The sequence below is a fragment of the Aedes albopictus genome, chromosome 2, assembly GCF_035046485.1.
Source record: "Aedes albopictus strain Foshan chromosome 2, AalbF5, whole genome shotgun sequence".
Lineage (NCBI taxonomy): Eukaryota > Metazoa > Arthropoda > Insecta > Diptera > Culicidae > Aedes > Aedes albopictus.
The window spans coordinates 293,534,921-293,555,054 of NC_085137.1; the positions used below are offsets into that span (position 1 = coordinate 293,534,921).

Genomic DNA, 20,134 nt, shown 5'->3' on the forward strand with positions numbered 1-20,134 from the left:
ATGTATGGACGAAATGTTCGTAACACATAGGAGCAATAGCTCATAAAATTAGTCACTAAAACAATGTAAAATTACATGACTTTTACATGAAAAATCGTAAAAATATTGTATTTTTTGGTGATTTTTCAACGAAAATTGTTGAATAACTTTGAAATACGCAATTTAAACACCGTAGTGTCTTCGGCAAAGTTGTAGAGTATTGTTCTAACTATATTTTAACGGTATTTTCGGTACCTTTTTGGTGCAATTTTCTGGATATTGAAGTACATTTTCGTGAAAATGATCGAAAAAACACAAAATCGATTTGATACACCTCTAAACCTTTATCAATTTGGCTCAATTTTGGACTGAAGCCTTGTTTTTGCATGTGGATTGATAATTTGATGTGACACGGGTAGGTCAAAAAAAGTGAACAGGTCTACTGTCCATAAACTACGTAGACTTTTTTGGGCCATCTCAAACTCCCCCTCGTAGACTTTTATCCATACAAAAAATTCAAAATTTGTAATTTGTAATTTTGTAATTTTATTAGTGATGCCGTAAACCTGGTAGTTACAGAACTATTTTTCAAGTCAAGGGAAAAAACAATTGCTTAAAGTTGGAAAACTAATACAAAAATAAACACAACGTTAACTTTAAGTATCTAATTGTTGTTCAGTGATTTTTTGAAGGAAGAGATTGTTGGACTATGCTTAGCTTCAGGGGGAAGAGCATTCCAACTCAGTGCCCCAGAGATTAACACGCTTTTTCTGCTGCTGGTGCTGTTCCTAGGTATGTTGAAGGAGCGGGTGCGCTCCGACTGATTTTGGGGAGATGTTGAATATATCCAGGATGAATTTGTATGGACCGTATAGGCTTTGGCCTATACTCCCCCCTAAGAGTTTACGCAGCTTATGGACAGGCCCAAATCCTACAAGGATCCCTTTGAGATTTTTTTTTTTCGGGAATTCCACCAGAGATTCTTTCAGGAATTTCTCCGAGGAAGCTACTTCTGAGATTCAATCGGGAATTACTCCTGTAATTGTATTTGGATTTTCTTCAGGAATTCCTCCATGTCTTTCTTCTGCACTTTTAGCAGTGATTCTTCCGGGAATTCCTTAGAGAATTTATTTTGGGGTCTCCAGTTAGCCTAGTGGTTAAGGCTATGGATCGCAAATCCGGAGACGGCGGGTTCGATTCCCGTTCCGGTCGGGACAATTTTCTCGACTCCCTGGGCATAAAGTATTATTGTACTTGCCTCACAATATACAAACTCATGCAATGGTAGGCAAAGAAAGCCCTTCAATTGACAACTGTGAAAGTGCTCTAAGAACACTAAGTTGAAGCGAGGAAGGCCAGGTCCCAGTGTGGACGTAGAGCCATAAAGAAGAAGAAGAACTCATTCAGTTTTTTGTAAATTTCCAAGGATGTCTTCGAAAATATTTCCGGCAGGGGCACAAGTTTTAACAACCCAAAAAATGACGGAATACAGGTCGGACTCGATTATTTGGAGTCACATTCTGAACCTTCTTAAACTTATATATATTTCGAACGGAATGGTGTACAAAGCTGCAATTTCGACAGATTACTAATCAAAGTTTTCAAAACCTGTCAAAATTCTAGCTTCATACAGCATTCTGTTAGCAAGATATGTGTTTGAGAAGCTTCAGAATGTGACTCCGGATAATCCAGTCTGACCTGTATCCCGCCAGCAGTCGGTATATAATATATATCCACTGACAGCATTGTCGTCCCCTAAGACTTCAGAACTCTTCCGGGAATTTCACCAGATAACAGACAATTCCTCCAGTGATTTTTTTTTCGGAAATTTGGAAATTCCTCTAGTGATTCCTTCTGGATTCTTCAGAGATCCTCTTTCGCATGGAGATTCATTCACCCTAAACATAGATACTCGGACATCGCTGAAACAAGCTCTACTATCTATACCTAACGTATCCCACACACGGAAACAAACACCCTATCAGCCCTAATTGTTTATTTTTAGGTGCAATGGATATCGTATGTGCATCATGCGGTTCAAAATTCAGCTTTGTTTCTATTTATCAGAGACACATGCGAATCCACAGATTCAACAACACTTTTTCATGTGGTCTTTATGGGTGTAACATAGTTTTTAAAAAATATACCAGCTTCATATCGCATTTGGGACGATCACACTCGCAAAAATCAAGTACGAATAATTTTGAATACAAATGTACTGCTGATAAATGTTTATTTTCGCACGAAAATTTTGAAGTCATGACTAAGCACTTAAAGGATCATTTAGCAGGAGGTGTTCCAGTCTATTGCCCTTTGAAATGCAGGGAAAAGTCATTCGAAACATCAAATGCTTTGAAGATTCACAACATATATCACCACCGAAATGTCCAGAATATTCGTGATCCGGAGAACCAGATTGAGATGTCCTGCATAGACAATTCCACTGTAATCGAACAACAGAAACAACCGGAAACCAATTTCGATGAGAATCAACATATTTCAAACGCAGCAAATTTATTCGGAACCATGTTTTTGAAGATACTTTCTAAGCATCACGCCTCAAGCATTATTGTACAGCAGATTGTTGATGCTATAACCGAATTGACAAAATCTCAGCAAGAACTAAATCATCACAGAATTTCAGAAATTGCAAAGACATTTCAACTGTCTGTATTTGAAACTAATGAAATTTTGCAGGATTTTGGATCCGAAACTATAAGTGCTCTGTTATTTGATCCTGCTCACGGAATGTTTCGCTCGGAGCACATGCGTCGAAAATATTTCAAGGATAACTTCTGCTACGTGGAGCCTGTAGAAATTGAAATATCGCCCAACAGCAATCGTTTCATTTATTATGTCCCTGTTTTACGAACATTGGAGTCGTTGTTTAATGGCGGATATGGATTGGCTCCACCGTTTTTTACTACTCCTGATGGAACTGCTGGATTCATGACTAATTATACAGATGGTCTACGATTTTCAACTAATACATTGTGTCAAAGCTCCTACAATGTTCACATATTCTTATATCAAGATGGTTTTGGTACCGTCAATCCGTTGGGTGATGCCAAGACGCGCCATAAACTGGTAGGAGTGTACTTCACTATTGGAAACATGCACCCAGTACTACGCTCAAGAACTGAAAACAACTTCTTAGCACTGTTATGCTTTGAAAAGGATTTAAAACTATACGGAGTTGACTCTATATTCAAGGTGCTAATCAACGATATAAAGCTATTGGAAACAGAAGGCCTAAATATAAACATCGGCGAAACTGAGACTCTAATACATGGAACAATATTTGCATTGCTGGGAGATAATCTAGGTATTCTAAGATTTTATAATGAACATAGGTACATAGCCTTTAAACATATTTCTTTACCATTTCCCAGGTACTCACCAAATGGTTGGATTGGTGGAAAATTTTTCATCGCATCAATATTTTTCACGGTACTGCTACACTACCTTACAAGACTTCCGACGCACGCCACTAAACACCTGTCAAATGAGACATCAAGATTCTTATGAACAAGACATACGTGATTGTATAAATACCGGAAAACCGGTGAAGGGCATTAAAAGCCCCACTATTTTTAATGAGCTCTCACATTTTCAACTATTCGAATATGGAATGCCGCCATGTGTGGCACATGACTTATTTCTTGGGTGCTTCAACTATGATATTATGCTAATACTTCGACGATTTATCAGAAATAAGCTAATTGGAGAAAAATATCTACAAAGTAGGCTGAATTATCTTTTAAAGAAATTCCAGCTTAACTCTAAAATCACCCTAAATTTCAAAAAGAAATGTGTCACAAGCAAAGCTGTAGACGTTTGGCATATGATTCAAGTAATACCCTTATTGCTTATCAAACACGAACAGTTACAAACTGATCCTGCATATAAGCTCATAATGATGCTGAAAAACATAACTGATATTTTAACAGCTCCGCTGATACCTAAAAGACAAGTTGGAATGCTTCAGTTGGAAATTCGTCACTACTTGGAAATCAGATCATCACTTTTTGTAACTCCTCTGCGCCCAAAACACCACTACCTTACTCATTATCATCATCTCATACTTCAGTATGGCCCATTTATGCAATTTAGTACAATGAGTGGTGAACGTAAGCATTCGTTCTTCAAAACGGCATTGCGGCATGCAGGGAATTATAAAAATATCTTGAAGCTGTGCAGCGAACGGCATCAGTATTGGCAAGCTTATTTAAGTACAAACAAACAAAGATTCAACGAAGAAATTATCTGTGAAGGGGACGTGCGTACCTGCAAATATTTAAACGAAGACGAAAAACACATAATGGAATTCTACGGTTGCTATGGAGAAGATTTCAAATATACAAACTCAATCGTCTACATGGGTACTACTCTCAAATCTGGATACTGTTTATTCGTGGATCATGATGAATACGAGGATTCATTCCATTTTCTTTGGACACATGGTATCGTTTATAATGAAACTACAAGCGACATCTTCGTTTATGGAGAAAATATGACAGCAACTTATTTTACGGAGTTGGGAGTTACTGTTGTTGATGAAAATTGCACCAGAGACACAAATTGTGTGAATATAAAACTTTCCCGGATATTACTCCTCTTGTAATGTATACATGTAAGGGAAATACATATTTATTCAATAAGCATGCACTGCCTAGAAAATAAGGTGAGTATTACTTTAGAAAACCCCACAAAGATCACTTTATTTAGCACAAATAAGGACATTACACAGCAAATAACAAGTTTAAACGCATCGATGTAACTATAGTGCCGATGTTTAAATAATCGATGCAGTAGTGATTTTTTTGTTTGTTAGAGGGGGAGCAAGTCCCGACAAACTTTGTCTTGCCAGGTTTCGATGGTTTGACAACTCTGGAGGTTATATTAGCACCGCACTCTAGAATGTTAAATTTCTTCCCGGTTTATAAAAATCATTACCTACTTTCACAATGTTTCTTCTTTTTAGTTTATTTTTGTAGCTTTTTATTACATATAAACACAGCCGCCTTGAAGACGAATTGATCCATGCAAAGCTCATGCTGATCGGTTCATTCGTTCGTGAGTTTTGTTGTCTCAAAGGGTATCCAAACTCATTTTTATATATAGAGAAGATATGACACTTCATAAAATATTCAAAGAAATCACACTATATGCATCACATTATGCACCCATAAATACACAAAAAACTTTAACAACATATGAATTTCAAGGCTCTGAAATCGCTTACTGCCTATAATCGCATAATTGTCCCATATGAATAGGAAACCCAGCGTATATGGGACTTATATGCTATCATAGGCAGCTTAGTCTTTCAATAAACATTGTGGTCGAAGGGGGTTCGAGTGTGATTGAGTTTTAAAAAATGCATCATAAGTCATGTCTTTAAAAACACTATTTTGCTAAGACTTAATTAACACTACATGTTACTAACATGCTACTACTATCATTAAAGTTATACATTGGTAACAAACTGGTAATACATAGAATAACATGTTATTAAATTTTCAGTCATAATATAAAACTCACAAACTAGCATTGCATAATCCTATTAACCATGAAGCTCAATCTGTAATGGATGCTCAAATACTATGTAATAAGCAAACATTACATTGCATCTAAAATTAAAACTGAATTAAAATGGAAAAGGGCAGTTATGTGATCAAATTGAGCTTATGACATCAATTAATTTCTATAATTGGGCATTTTAACATCAATTTTAATTGTGTGTGTAAAGTAATGCTGGCGTCATAACCATAGGTATAAATTATGATACCCGAGGGGGTTTCGGCGTTTTTAAAAAACTACGACTGCGCCACTTCAGTTTCAGCTGAAGACTCTCTCTTCTGTATTGTGCGAATCAGTTTTTATAAACTAACACTTCCCGATCGATCATGATTATTCCTGATCTAACCTAACTGAACTTGAACTTGAAAAATATGGTGCGCCACAGCTATGACGATGATTCTACGTCGTATGATGTGCGTGCGGGTGGATGTTTATGTTTGGTGCGATTCGGCTGCAATGGTGCTCCGGCGAATGAATGTTTATGTTGACTCATGATGATTGCGTCTCAGGCTTGGATAGCGAAAGTGGCTTATTGACGAATATCGGCATGATCGGTGGTAACGGTTTAATTGTGGTCAGTGGAAACGGGTTGCTCGTAACTACTCCCCTCCGTGAAGTCGAGACGTCCCGGGTCGACAAAAGTGTTGATTGTATTCTTGGGGATGATGAAATCTCTCGCAATTCTGATGACTCATCTTTGGCTTGGTTGTTTGATACTTCTTCTAAAAATGGTTTTCTGCGGAAATTGATGTTGACGTTTTTGGTTTTGACCTTGTACAAAATGATAAGGGTTATAATTCCCAGAATGCTGAATACCGACAAACTTATTGAGGAATAATGGTGAATTTGATGACTTGTCGATAGGGTTTCCAAATGATTTCGGTTTTGTATTTGCAGATCTTCAATTAAACTTTCTATAATCTGCTTTTCAATATGTAAACCATCTAATGGTACTATCAACGGCATCTCTGTTTTGAATATTTCGGTATTTTCAAATTTTGTACTGTCTAAAATTATACTGCAATTGCGAAATTCTATTAAATATGAGCCAGTTAGGTTTCTGTTTGTTATTTCGCAATTTGACTTAATATTTACGGGAGATTTCGATTTGACAATAATATGATTATTAGTTATTTGTTTAAATTCTTTTTGTTGATTGTACATTTTAAAAGTGCATTTACCGGTCATACCTCGAAGTAAGTGTGTAAAACAAGTGTCATTGCTTAAATCCAATAAATCCTTCTGATTGCATATGCGATATTCTTCTATGTTTCGGCATTCCTTCGTAATAAAATATGTCTCGTTGTTGCTGATCATAGCTGTGCTGGCGGGCAAATTTAAAATCTTATTTTCGATTGGCAAAGCTTCTAAAATCAAACGACTGTAAGTATGATTCTTCAAAGATGGAATTTTAACTACAAAAACAAGTTTTGTCATATTGTAAAAAGCTGATATTTCTAAGAAATCATATACCTGTTCAAAATTATGAATTACAATTCCTTTTTCTTCTAATCTATCGATCGAGAATGACAATTCATCGGGTTGCAAGATATGTTTCGAAATAATGTTTACCTTTGCTAAATGAATAGATTCAGAGATATCTTTAAAATGAGAGATAAGATGATCCAATTGAATATTAACATTAATAATGCTTTCCAATATTTTAATTTGCTTCTGTAGGCTTCCTGATTGATTATTATTTATAGCGTTCATTATGAGTGATTGCTGATTATTTATCTGTTTAATCAATCTATTGATTCTATCTTGCATATCATAATTTATTTTTCTTTGCTCATTATTTTCTCTGATTAATTGATTACTTTTTGTTGTAAGATCATCTAAATCTCGTGAAATATCGATATAGTCCTGATGGTCCATGTTTCCAGTTAAAAATTTGATTCCTGTACCTACAAAATCCATCAATCCTCGTTTTTGTCTAGTTTTCATTTGTAGTCCAAAATAGAGGTTTTTGAGATTGAAGAGCTTTGTAGATAAAACATCGTTCAATTCTGTAAAATTTCCATAATTTCTTAATTCCTTGGTTATTAATTTCAACTTTGTGAAAGTGGGTTCGTATAAATCAAAATCAATGGTATGGTAAATTCTATGTTCACCGACTTTCATAAAGCTTTCTCCTGCTGTCAATGCCAATAATCCTGGGTTTTGATTAAGGTCCATGATTTGAATAGTACAATGAATGGGTTGTAACATACAATTAATAGATATTAAAAACAAGAGAAGTGTTGTTGTTTCCATGATGAAATCTAAAACGAGAAAGAAAAAGTAATATGAAATTTATTTTCTGATACGACGCATTTTAGTTTTATGGAGTTTTCTGTTTTTATCGTCCTTGTAAGTTTGATTTCTATCCGAGGTTACTTTGACTTTTTCAAACCATTCTTTGGTTTTAGCTTTAATTCCTTGTCGTCTATTAAATGCTTGTTGATCTGGTTCTAAAGCTGGTGGATCTTCTCTAGAAGCGTTCCGGTTTTTATGTTGATCCTGTTGAGTAGAAGTTATTTTAGTAATGGTTTCATTATAAATTTTATCACGGTATTCTATGAGTTGTGCACGATCTAGTGGCCTTTCTTCACCATCTTTTATTCCATAGAATACTTCACGTGGTTTTAATTTTGTTGAGGTGTGAATTGCGTTATTGTATAAACTACATGCGATTAGAAACATTTCTTTACTGGAGAGGTTTTCATATTTGTGTTTGTTGCATCGATAAATTTCACTTAGTGTAGAATGGAACCGCTCAACAATTCCGTTCACTTCACTGTAATTAGTTGGTGTAAAATATTGTTGTATGTTGAGATTGTTTAACAAATCTCGAATTTCAATTGATTTGAACGCTGGTTCATTATCTGAAACAATTAACTTTGGTGATCCGAATTGAGAAATGAATTTGATCAAACCTTTTCGAATGTCTATTGTAGTTCTTGATTTGATAGGAATTAAAAATCCGAATCGTGACAATTTGTCTACAATTGAAAGAAATAAGTTTGGTTGTGATATGAAAACATCTATGTGAATAATGTCAAGAGGCTGTTTTGGTATTGGGGTTTCACCTAGTTTGATTTTATATGGTTTTCGTTCGTATTTCATCTTATTGCAAATTTCACAAAGAATAATGTATTTTCGTATTTTATTTTTCATTTTGGGGAAGAAAAATCTGTTCCGTATTTCACAGAGATTTTCTAAAATACCACGATGTGAAGTCTCGTGAGTGTTTTCAATAAGAGTATCTTGTTCAACTTCGGTTCGAACGTCAATACGCATCGTTTGAGATATCTTTACTTTGAAAGTGCGACATCTGCTAAAATAGTTTTTGTAAACAAATTGAATGATATTGATAACATTTTCAGGACAAAGAATACAGTTAGTACGTCTTGTATCCATGTATTCCTTGAAAATTTTAATTATGAAAGGTACTCCAAAAATAAATTTGGTGATAGTTCGTCTATAAACTCGAGGAAAAACTTCTTCATAAATATTGCTTTCTTCATTTCCAATTTTCAAAATAATTTGATTACTGAAATAATTAATCGGAATTTCAGTGCACGGTATAAGTTCTGAATCATCTGTGTCTGCTGAATGCATAGTGTCATTACTAGACGATGTTTCATCTTCATTAATGTTTACTTCTTGGAATATTCTTGATAAACTGTCGGCTACAACATTTTGTTTGCCTGGTTTATATCGAATTTCATAGTCAAATTCTGACAAAGTTAAGCGCCAGTGAATCAATCTTTGGTTTGGTTCTTTCAAATTTAAACTGTATGTTAAGGGTTTGTGATCTGTGTATAAAATGAATTTTCTTCCGTACAAATATGGACGAAAATGTTTGCAAGCCCATACAATAGCTAAGAGTTCCTTTTCTATTGTAGAATAATTTTCTTCGGTTTTATTTAAAGTACGTGACGCAAAGGCTATTGGCTTATCTTTTCCCAATGGTCCTTGTGAGAGTACTGCGCCTATGGCAAAATTTGATGCATCAGTAGTGAGAATGAATGATTTATCAAAATCTGGATATTGCAAAATATCACTGCTTGTCAAAATTGATTTACACTTTTGAAATGCTTTCACGAAATCTTCTGAATGAATTATAGTTTCACCTTTTCGAAGTGAATTTGTCAAAGGTTTTGCAATTTTTGCAAAATCTTTTATAAATTTTCTATAGTACCCTAAAATTCCTAGGAAACCTCTAAGTTCCCGTTCATTTTTAGGTAAAGGCCAATTCTTAATAATTGAAATCTTTTCAGGGTTAGGTTTTACACCATCTGTAGATACAATGTGTCCTAAGAAAGCAACTTCCTTACGTAAAAACTCGCATTTGTCTAATTGTACTTTCATGTTGTATTTAGACAATGTATTAAATATTTTTCGTAAGTTATCAAGGTGTTCTTGTAGGCTTGTGGAAAACACAATAATGTCATCCATATAAATAAAACATCTTACGCCAATATGTTCACGTAAAATATTATCCATTACTCTTTGAAATGTACAGGGGATAGACAAAATGATCGGGACAGGCAAAATTTTCACTTTTCAAAAAATGTTCAATTAGCTGTAACTTTTAGAAAAAGGCATCAAATATTTTCAAATTTTTACTATAAGTTCCTCAACTAGTTGTGTATCAGTGGACAAAATTTGGAAAAGATCGGGCAATTCTTCACGAAGTTATAAAGATTTTTGAAAAAGGTAAAATTATCCGATAGCCAACTTTGAGCTGTTATATCTCCGGATTCAATTAACCGAATGCAATGAAATTTTGTCCATTTTTGACTTATATAATGAGCTATGAAAAACCATTGACTTAACTTAATATTCTTAACAAGGAAGAAAGTTATAACGATTAGATTATTTTTCTAATAAAACACCAAATTATCCAAAACATCAACATCGTTTCAAAATTCAAAATGAAAATCATAGTTCATTTAGTTTCCCTCTAATTGACTTATATATAAATGCGTTTTGAAGGAAAGTAACAACATAGCCGCCAGTAAATTGAAAAAGTAATGGGATGCATATTAAAAATAGACCAATTTACTAAAAAATCGTTAAAAAAATAAAATCGCTATAACTTTTTTGCTTGTTAAAAATTTCAAGTTAAGTCAAATGTTTTCCAGAGTTCATTATATAAGTCATGAATGGTCAAAAATTCATTGCAATCGGATCATTGAATCCGGAGGTATAACAGCTCAAAGTTGAATATCGGATAATTTTATCTTTTTCAAAAATCTTTATTACTTCGTGAAGAATTGTCCGATCTTTTCCAAATTTTGTCCACTAATACACAACTAGTTGAAGAACTTACAGTAAAAATTTGAGAATATTCGATGCATTTTTCGAAAAGTTACAGCTAGTTGAACATTTTTTGGAAAGTGAAAATTTTGCCTGTCCCGATCATTTTGTCTATCCCCTGTAGACGGTGCATTTTTGAGTCCAAAAGGCATTCTCAAAAATTCATAGTGTCCATTTTCAACGTTAAAAGCTGTTTTAGGAATGTCTGATTCTTCAACTTCAATTTGATGAAATCCAGACGCCAAGTCTAATGTGGTAAAATAATTACATCTTCCAAGCTTATCCAAAATATCGGTAATATTTGGGATAGGATATCTATCATCAATAGTTTTATCGTTCAATTTACGATAGTCAATTACTAGTCTCCATTTCTTGAGTCCAGATGCGTCCATTTTCTTAGCAACGATCCAAACTGGTGATGTCCAAGGACTTATAGAATGTCTAATAATTCCTTGTTCTAACATTTCATTTATTTGCTTCTGTACCTCATCTTTATGACAGAAGGGATAACGATATGATTTGCAATAAATTGGCATATCATCCTTTGTTTTAATGCTGTGTTTGATAGCATTTGTAAATGTTAAACTTTCTCCGGCTAAGTAAAATACATCTTGGTTGTCTGCAATTAATTTTAAAAGTTTTGGCTTCTCTTCGGAGTTTAGGTGATCCAATCTTAACTGATTAAATAACTGTCGATTGATTGGTCTAACTGGATGTGGGTAAGATTGTGATTCAAAATTATTCAACTCAGAGACAAATGGTTTAAATATTTCGATTTGTATTGGGTTATTCCGATAATTGGTTATAGCAAGAAAAGCATGATTATTTTCTGCCTTGTATAATCCAGCGTGTACAAAAATAGAATCATGAATTTGAGTATCATGAGAAACAAAGAAATCACCTTTTTCAAAATTAACAGGAAAATAGATAAATTTTGTCTCATTTGCATTAAGTTGTACCTGTGTAGAACATGGATATTTACGTAGCATTTTAATATTTCCAGAGGGAAGTTGTAGTTCATTTGTACTTGTTATGATATTTGCTTTCAAGTCTTGCAAAGCTTCATAACCGATTAGTCCGTCAAAAAATGGATGAAAATCAAAAACATAAAATTGCAACTTTTGGGTATTTGGAATTTTGTAAAATGGATTGAAATGTACAGACTGATTAATTGTGTGAACTCCATTTATATTATGAACTGTTAATGGATCTGTAAATTTAGCTTGATTAACATGTTTGGGGCTTATGTAATTTTTATTGGCTCCAGTATCTATTAGAAATTTTAGTGGACCTTTAGTAGTGTCAACTTCAACATAGGGAATAAAATTATTCATGTTAGGTGCCCGTTTTCCGTTCGCTCGCGAAAATTTATGTCATCAACTTGAACATTATTATTTTCACATTCTTTAATTGCTGGTAGAGTTACTTTCGGCAAATTTGTTGTATTGTTTTGAACTTGAGATTGATTTGGATGTTCATCAAAATATTCTGAATAGTCTAAGTATTCTGGATATTCCGAGTATTGTGGAAATTGTGAATATTCTGAGTATTCAGGATAATAATAGGGTTCACTGTAATCGGGATAATCAAAACATTCGTCAAACTCTTCTACCTGATAATGTGGTCGATTCATGTAATTTACCTGTTTGCTGAGAGAAGGGTCTACTTCCATTGGTGTCGGCTTTGGTTGTGGTTTTGGGAAATTTCTTTGGAATGTGTTTGGCATAAACGGATTTCTTTGATATTGGAATGGTTTTTGGAATTGATTTTGTTGGAATGGTCTAAATTGAAAAGGTCTTTGAGCCGTATTAAATTGGAATGGACGTGGTCCATTATTAAATTGAGCTCGAGGTGTTGATTGAAATTGGAAAGGTCTTTGATATTGTGGAGGTTTCTGAAAATTGAATGGTCTTGGTGGTGGAAATTGGAAAGATTTTTGCATTGGCTTTGGTGGTAAAGAAATTGGATTCGAAGTTTTTGATATTGATTGGAATGGATTTTTCACATAATTGTAATTATCCTCTTCAAGACAAAGTCTGAGTGCTTCCTTAAGTGTTTTGGGTGCCTGAGCTCTAATAATTGGTCCAAGAGGCTCTTTAAGTCCCGACAAGAAAACTTTTAAACCTAGATCTTGATAAAACTGTTTCTTTGCAGCAATGATAACACTTACCTTTTCGTTTACCTGTAACAAATTGATTAGTAATGAAATTGAATGTGATACGTCTCTATAAAAATCTTGAACTGAATCCCCTTGCTTCAATTTAAACAAGTCTCTAGTAAGAGAAATTTCATCCCTTTTATCACTGAAATGAGTAATCAAGGTATTTTTAATATCATCCCAGTTAGTCTCAGTACCATACAATTCAAGCGCGGCATCCGCATCATGCGTAATTTTAGATCGAATAGCATGCATCCAAACATCAAATGCAGGTGTTCCTTTTGCACGCTCCAATGTTGGCATTAACTTGTCAATGGATTTAATAAATGAATGTAATTTAACAGGATCCCCAGTAAAGCATGGAAAATCCCTTAAAATTTGTGGAGTCTGCAAGCTTTTCAAAATAGATTCCACATCACTGAAATTATTCAAAGTAGCGGCTCTCAAATTTGCAATTTGTTGATCTTTCTGATTAATTTGCAATAAAGCATTATCAAGTTGATTCTGCACATCTTGTCCAGCAGCTAATTGATGTTGTAGTTCAATTACCTGACGGTTCTGCTCAACCATGTCTGCAGCGGCTTGTTCTAGTTGTGCCTGTAGCGCTTCATTTTCTGCGGCCAATAAATCACGGTTTCCGTCGTACCTGGCCATCGTTGTCACTCACTAAAAATATCTAAACACACTTAAAAATACACTTATGGGTTAAAAGATTTATTTTGATTATTAACGTTTGCACTTTTAAAAATTTTTGATTCACTTTTTATTTGGTTTCACTTTTATTAATTGTTTCACTTTAAAAAAAAATCTTCGATAATAATTCTTTGTTAAATTTTCTTCAATAATAATTTTTGATAAATTCTTCAATAATATTTTTCTTTTTCTCTTAAAATTACACTTAACTTACCACAATCCTTTTCGGTCCTCACTTCGGTGTTCGTCCGTCGCGTTTCCGTCCTGGCTGTGGGTTCCCGTTGCACTTCGGTATGCGCCCGTTGTGTGTCCGGTGTTTGCCGTGGTCTTCGGTTCCCGCCGTGTCCAGGTGAAATGAAGTTTTCTTCTAATCGACGATATGCACTCGCTGATGGGAATTGTGAGCATGAGCATGAGCATGAGCATGAGCATGAGCATGAGCATGAGCATAGATGACCGCACAATTCGTAGTTGCTACTCCGTGATTGACCAGAGCAATCGAAATTGCACAAGGAACCAATGAATAGGGCTTGGGACTAGCTTACTATTCTCAATGTACACAGGTCGAGAGCTCTCAACTTTAATAAGGTCAATAACGGCGCCGGCCACGTCCTTACGGTCATCGAGGATGGAAGGGAATGTTAGTAAGACAAACGTTGTTAAAAAGACCGCGAATCGCTGCATCTCCACGTTTGTCTCAGGAAGGAATTTTTTGTTAGTAGGGTAAGGTACATTGTCAGTCCGGGAGTCACCTATGGTTGGTGATATGATTAATATGATATATGATGGATTAATATACACAAACCGCCGTTAACAACCGACCACTTTTCGACGCAAGAACTAGCCAAAAAGAAAATTCTATCGCGCGTCTCCACTCCACTAGGGAGCAGAAACCTTTAGTCTATTCCACACAGAAATACACTGAACGCGACTCACTTGTCGGCGCCCGGATTTTTTTCTCGACCGGCGAACCCGAACTAACATTTTTCACTCTTTTGTGTAAATGCAAAAAATGAAAGAAAATATTTATTATCAACTAAAAGTGTATTGGAAACTAGCGCCGAAGGAAAGCGAAAAATTCGGAACCGACTCAACCACGGCGCGCGCACACTCGTCCCGTCGTCGGAGCCCCGCAGAGAGAAGAGAAAAAAAAATCGCAAAAATCTAGCAAAGCCAGCGCGCGAAACTTTGCTGCTGCCGAACTACCGCACACTACTGACTGCTTGGCGTCCCGTCGTCGGTGCCCCGCAGAGAAGAAAAACAAATCGCAAAAATCTAGCAAAGCGAGCGCGCGAAGCTTTGCTGCTGCCGAACTACCGCACACCACTCGCTGATGGGAATTGTCCCGAAAAAACTGACTAATCACTGATCACTGCAAGCGGTATCCTACCGACACTGCGACAATTATGAATTATGATACCCGAGGGGGTTTCGGCGTTTTTAAAAAACTACGACTGCGCCACTTCAGTTTCAGCTGAAGACTCTCTCTTCTGTATTGTGCGAATCAGTTTTTATAAACTAACACTTCCCGATCGATCATGATTATTCCTGATCTAACCTAACTGAACTTGAACTTGAAAAATATGGTGCGCCACAGCTATGACGATGATTCTACGTCGTATGATGTGCGTGCGGGTGGATGTTTATGTTTGGTGCGATTCGGCTGCAATGGTGCTCCGGCGAATGAATGTTTATGTTGACTCATGATGATTGCGTCTCAGGCTTGGATAGCGAAAGTGGCTTATTGACGAATATCGGCATGATCGGTGGTAACGGTTTAATTGTGGTCAGTGGAAACGGGTTGCTCGTAACTTATATATTACAGCTCGAGCTTGATGGTTACTAGAAAGTGTTATTGTTTAAGTTACTTAAGGATCACTTTTTTACAGAATGGCAACTTCGACGTCTCGACTTATACGTATTTGCAACTCCGATCGAAAGAAATCCTTTGTTAAGTGCTGTCCCACAATTCAGAATGTACTAGAAAAAGGTTGTTTTCATTATTTATTTCTAAAGTTATCATAATAGTAATAATTGATTTTATTTATGTTGCTTGAATATTATTATTACCACAGGTAGAGTATATTTTCAAAAGCAGCTTACAAAGATTGTATTAGAGGAAGACGGGTCAATGATCATCGAAGACGAAGTGCTCGATTTACTATCTGCAGAAGGATTCAGCTTTATGCTGCTTCAAGATAGTGAAGAATGGTCCAGAAGCAACGTCACGTCGAGAATTGAAGGGAACATTCAGCTACTACAGGTAAGTTTTGATTTATTTAACAAGGGGCCGTTCATAATTCACGTAGCGGTGGGGGGGGGGGGAAGTTGAGGTCTGACCAAAGCTTACGCTCCTTACTAATTTTTGTATGGGTAAAAGATTGGGGGATTTGAGTCTGAGATAATCAAAATTTGGACTACGTGGTTTATATCACTTTCTAATAAATGTATCGACTGCAATTATATTTATATATAAAAAAGCACACACACACACACACACACACACACACACACACACACACACACACACACACACACACACACACACACACGCGCGCGCGAGGGGCAGCAGGGACAGGAGTCCAGGGGCTTGACGAACCCCCCCTTCTGCGAGTCGGGTGGAAGCTTGGGAGTTTTCCTAAGCGAAAACCGTTCACACTCCCGTGTGGATTACCACCTTTGGCTCTTCCTTCGGGGAGTGACCGAGCTTCTGGCTTCCAGACAGCTCAAGCGGAGGATGCCTAGGATGTGGTGGGGTTTCAACAGTGGGCTCTGTTGGATCCTCATAAAAAGCCACACATCTGCAAGCAACTCCGTACAAGCGACCTGGTACCGCTTTCAAAGTGCCTTAGCCCAAACACCCGGAGTGCCAATCGGCACATCAGGATTGATGCCAGTAACATCCTGATTATGACATACTGGTCAATGCAAACGACAACGGACTACGGACTACGGATCGGATGACGACGATGGGCTGACATTCGTGCCATTCTGCTTCCTGAGTAAAGAAGGGTGACACCTACTTGAAACGGCGAGTGGGCTAATGGTGCGTCTGCCTCCGTCCCGGTAAAACCTTGGCAGGCCTTCGGAAACGTTCTTCACTTGTCCGTCAATTTTGATGGGTACTAGGCTCGGATGTAAAATTCCCGACTTACGCTGATCTGGCTCTGGACACGAACCCCATGAAGGTTCGTGTTCAACCCTCGCTTGGCCTCCCTGTTTCATAGACAACCAAGAGATCACGAAAGCGACTACGTACAGCGGGTGGAGATAGCGGCCCGGAGGGGGGACCCACTAACATGGAAGGAGAAAACGGAAGTAACAGTGGAAAGGTGGCGAATCCGTTCGCCAGAGGAGGATTGCTGAGGTCTCCGCCTCAGCAAACAGAAGGTGCAGAACCGCGGCAAGAAGCGGCTTCACAACAAAGTGCGGTACACTCGGAGCAGCAGCTGCCGACGAATAGTGGATGGAGCGTGCCTCAACAACAGCCGAAGGTAGTTGCGGCGAAGAACTTGACGGATGACCTACACGAGTTCGTCGACAAAAAGCACAACGTGCACAAGGACATCAAGGACTTGGTGTTGAAGATTAGGAGGGCTCTCGGAACTGCCGTGAAAGAATGGCACAGCGTGATGCAGAAAGCGGATGAGGCAGAGAGCGAATTAGCAGCGACTAAACATGCTCTTGCAGCAGCTACGCAGCGGCAGCAGCAACGAGCCACGGTCGAAAATATGGAGACGCCGAAGAACCATCGGAATACTCGCTCGGAGAAAAGAGGCAGAGATACGCCAGGAGAAGAGGAAGTCCCGAAGAAACAAAGAAGTGAACGGGAGCGCGGCAGCAATCAGAGAGATGATGGATGGCGCACTGTGGAGAGCCAGCAGGCAAAGAAGAAGAAGCGAAAGGAGAAGGAAGTACAGAAAAAGGAAGAAAAGAGGAAGAAACAGAAGAAGAAAGAAAATCGCCGGCCCCCTAGGCAGAGGAAGAAGGGTGATGCACTGATCGTCGAGGCGAAGGACAAGACGACGTACGCTGCGCTCCTCAGGAAAGTGAGGGAGGACCCGGAGCTAAAAGAGTTGGGTGAAAACGTGGTGAAGACCAGGCGCACCCAGAAAGGAGAGATGCTGTTCGAGCTCAAGAAGGATCCGGCGATTAAGAGCTCAGAGTACCGGGAGCTCATTGCGAAATCCTTAGGCAGCGAGGCCACCGTGAGAGCACTTTCACAGGAGGCAGTGCTCGAGGTCAAGGATTTGGACGAGGTCACGACTGAGGAAGAGCTGAGAGTTGCATTGACCGAGCAGTGCAACTTGGAAGTACCGGTGACAATCCAAATCAGGAGATCGTTTGCAGGTACCCAGACGGCGGCAATCCGACTACCAGTAGATGCGGCCAACAAGATAGCGGTAACCGGCAAGATCAAGGTCGGATGGGCGGTGTGCCCGCTGCGACTGGCTCCCCGAGTCACCAAGAAAATGGAGAGGTGTTTCAGGTGCATGGAATTTGGTCACCAATCCAGACACTGCAAGGGTCCAGATAGGTCCAAACGGTGCTGGAACTGCGGCGAAAACGGACACGTTGCTCGAGACTGCACGAAGCAACCCAAGTGCATGCTGTGCAAGCCGGAGGAAGGAAATGGCCACCGGACGGGAGGCTATAAATGCCCGGCCTACAAAAAGGCGAAGGCAGGCCAACAATGATGCAGATAACGCAAATTAACCTGAATCATTGCGACATCGCACAGCAACTGTTGTGGCAGTCGACAGCAGAGACAAAGTGTGATGTTGCGATCATCGCAGAGCCGTATCGGGTTCCTCCTGAGAACGGCAATTGGGTAGCGGATATAGCAGGATTGGCAGCTATACAAGTTATGGGCAGATTCCCTATAGAGGAAGTGGTGGAAAACTCTTACGAAGGTTTCGTGATCGCCAAAGTTAACGGTGTCTTCGTATGTAGCTGCTATGCGCCTCCAAGATGGACCGAGGAGCAATACAACCGGATGTTGGATGCACTCACTGACACGCTGGTAGGACGTAGGCCAGTAGTCATCGGCGGCGATTTCAACGCCTGGGCCGTTGAGTGGGGCAGCCGGCAAACCAATGCAAGAGGATATAGCCTACTTGAAGCTCTGGCGAAGCTGGACGTAAAGCTGTGCAATGTAGGAACAGTCAGCACATTCCGCAAAGACGGTCGTGAATCCATCATCGACATTACATTCTGTAGTCCATCGTTGATGGAAGACATGGACTGGAGGGTGAGTGAGGAGTACTCCCACAGCGACCACCAGGCGATCCTCTACAAGATAGGCCAGAGAGCTCCTACGTCCATCCAGAGAACTAGGACTTATGAGCGGAAGTGGAAGACGAAGGACTTCGACAAGGAGACATTTATTGAGGCACTTCGGCCAAACAGCGATGCGGCAAACCTCGACCCAGGATGGTTGACGGAAGCGCTAACAACGGCATGTGATGCAGCAATGCCGAGGAAGATTGAACCTAGGAACGCTAGACGCCCAGCGTATTGGTGGAATGCGACGCTCAGCACCCTTCGTGCGACTTGCCTCCGAGCTAGGAGACGAGTTCAGAGGGCAAGAACTGGAGCCGATAGAGAAGAGCGCAAGGTTGCGTTCCGTGAAGCTAGAGCTGCTTTCAAACGAGCTATCAAGCAGAGCAAGGCGAACTGTTACAAGGAGCTATGCCAGGAAGCCGACGCTAACCCCTGGGGAAATGCCTACCGCATCATAATGGCAAAGCTGAAGGGCCCAATGACGCCAGTCGAAATGTGCCCAGACAAACTGAAGGGTATCGTGGAGGGCTTGTTTCCAAAACACGATATAACAACGTGGCCACCTACGCCGTACAGCGAGGGCGATGCGGAATTTGACGTAAACCGACTGGTCTCCAACGACGAGCTCGTTGCCGTGGCGAAAGCATTGAAGGTGAAGAAGGCTCCCGGTCCGGATGGAATCCCCAACGTGGCGTTGAAAGCAGCGATCCTGGAGTATCCTGATATGTTCAGGTCAGTGTTGCAGAAATGCCTGGAGGAAGGCATCTTTCCGGATATATGGAAGGTCCAAAAACTAGTGCTGCTGCCAAAACCGGGGAAGCAACCGGGAGATCCAGCATCGTACAGGCCGATCTGTCTGTTGGATACGCTCGGAAAACTTCTGGAGAGGATTATCCTTAACCGGCTGACCGAGTATACCGAAAGTGTGAGAGGGCTGTCCACGATGCAGTTCGGCTTCCGCAAGGGAAAATCGACGGTTGACGCAATTCGGACCGTCGTTGAGATGGCGGAAAGGGCATCCTTACAAAAGCGGAGAGGAGATCGCTACTGCGCCGTGGTAACGATAGACGTTAAAAACGCGTTTAACAGCGCCAGTTGGGAAGCTATCGCCGTAGCCCTGCATAATATGCG

At 39.0% G+C, this 20,134-nt stretch overlaps 1 protein-coding gene across 2 annotated transcripts; it reads left to right on the plus strand.

The window, feature by feature from the left end:
- Positions 1–1,542: 1,542 nt before the first annotated feature.
- LOC115265112 (uncharacterized) lies at positions 1,543–15,701 on the plus strand. 2 transcript variants are annotated; one of them, XM_062852085.1, is made up of 3 exons: positions 1,543–3,304; positions 3,372–4,663; positions 15,610–15,701. In XM_062852085.1, the coding sequence occupies exons 1-2, from the start codon at positions 1,990–1,992 to the stop codon at positions 4,601–4,603; spliced, it is 2,547 nt and encodes an 848-aa protein (XP_062708069.1). In that variant the 5' UTR covers positions 1,543–1,989; the 3' UTR covers positions 4,604–4,663; positions 15,610–15,701. The 2 variants fall into 2 exon arrangements, with proteins under 2 accessions (XP_062708069.1, XP_062708070.1); XM_062852086.1 differs by having other exon boundaries at positions 1,543–4,663.
- Positions 15,702–20,134: the final 4,433 nt, after the last annotated feature.

What these genes read in the sequence shown, in the direction of transcription:
- LOC115265112 (XM_062852085.1), top strand. Translation starts at nt 1,990, where the DNA reads ATGGATATCGTATGTGCATCATGCGGTTCAAAATTCAGCTTTGTTTCT. An exon ending in ATTGCTGGGAGATAATCTAG is followed by an intron (nt 3,305 to 3,371) that starts GTATTCTAAGAT and finishes ACCATTTCCCAG; the next exon opens with GTACTCACCAAATGGTTGGA.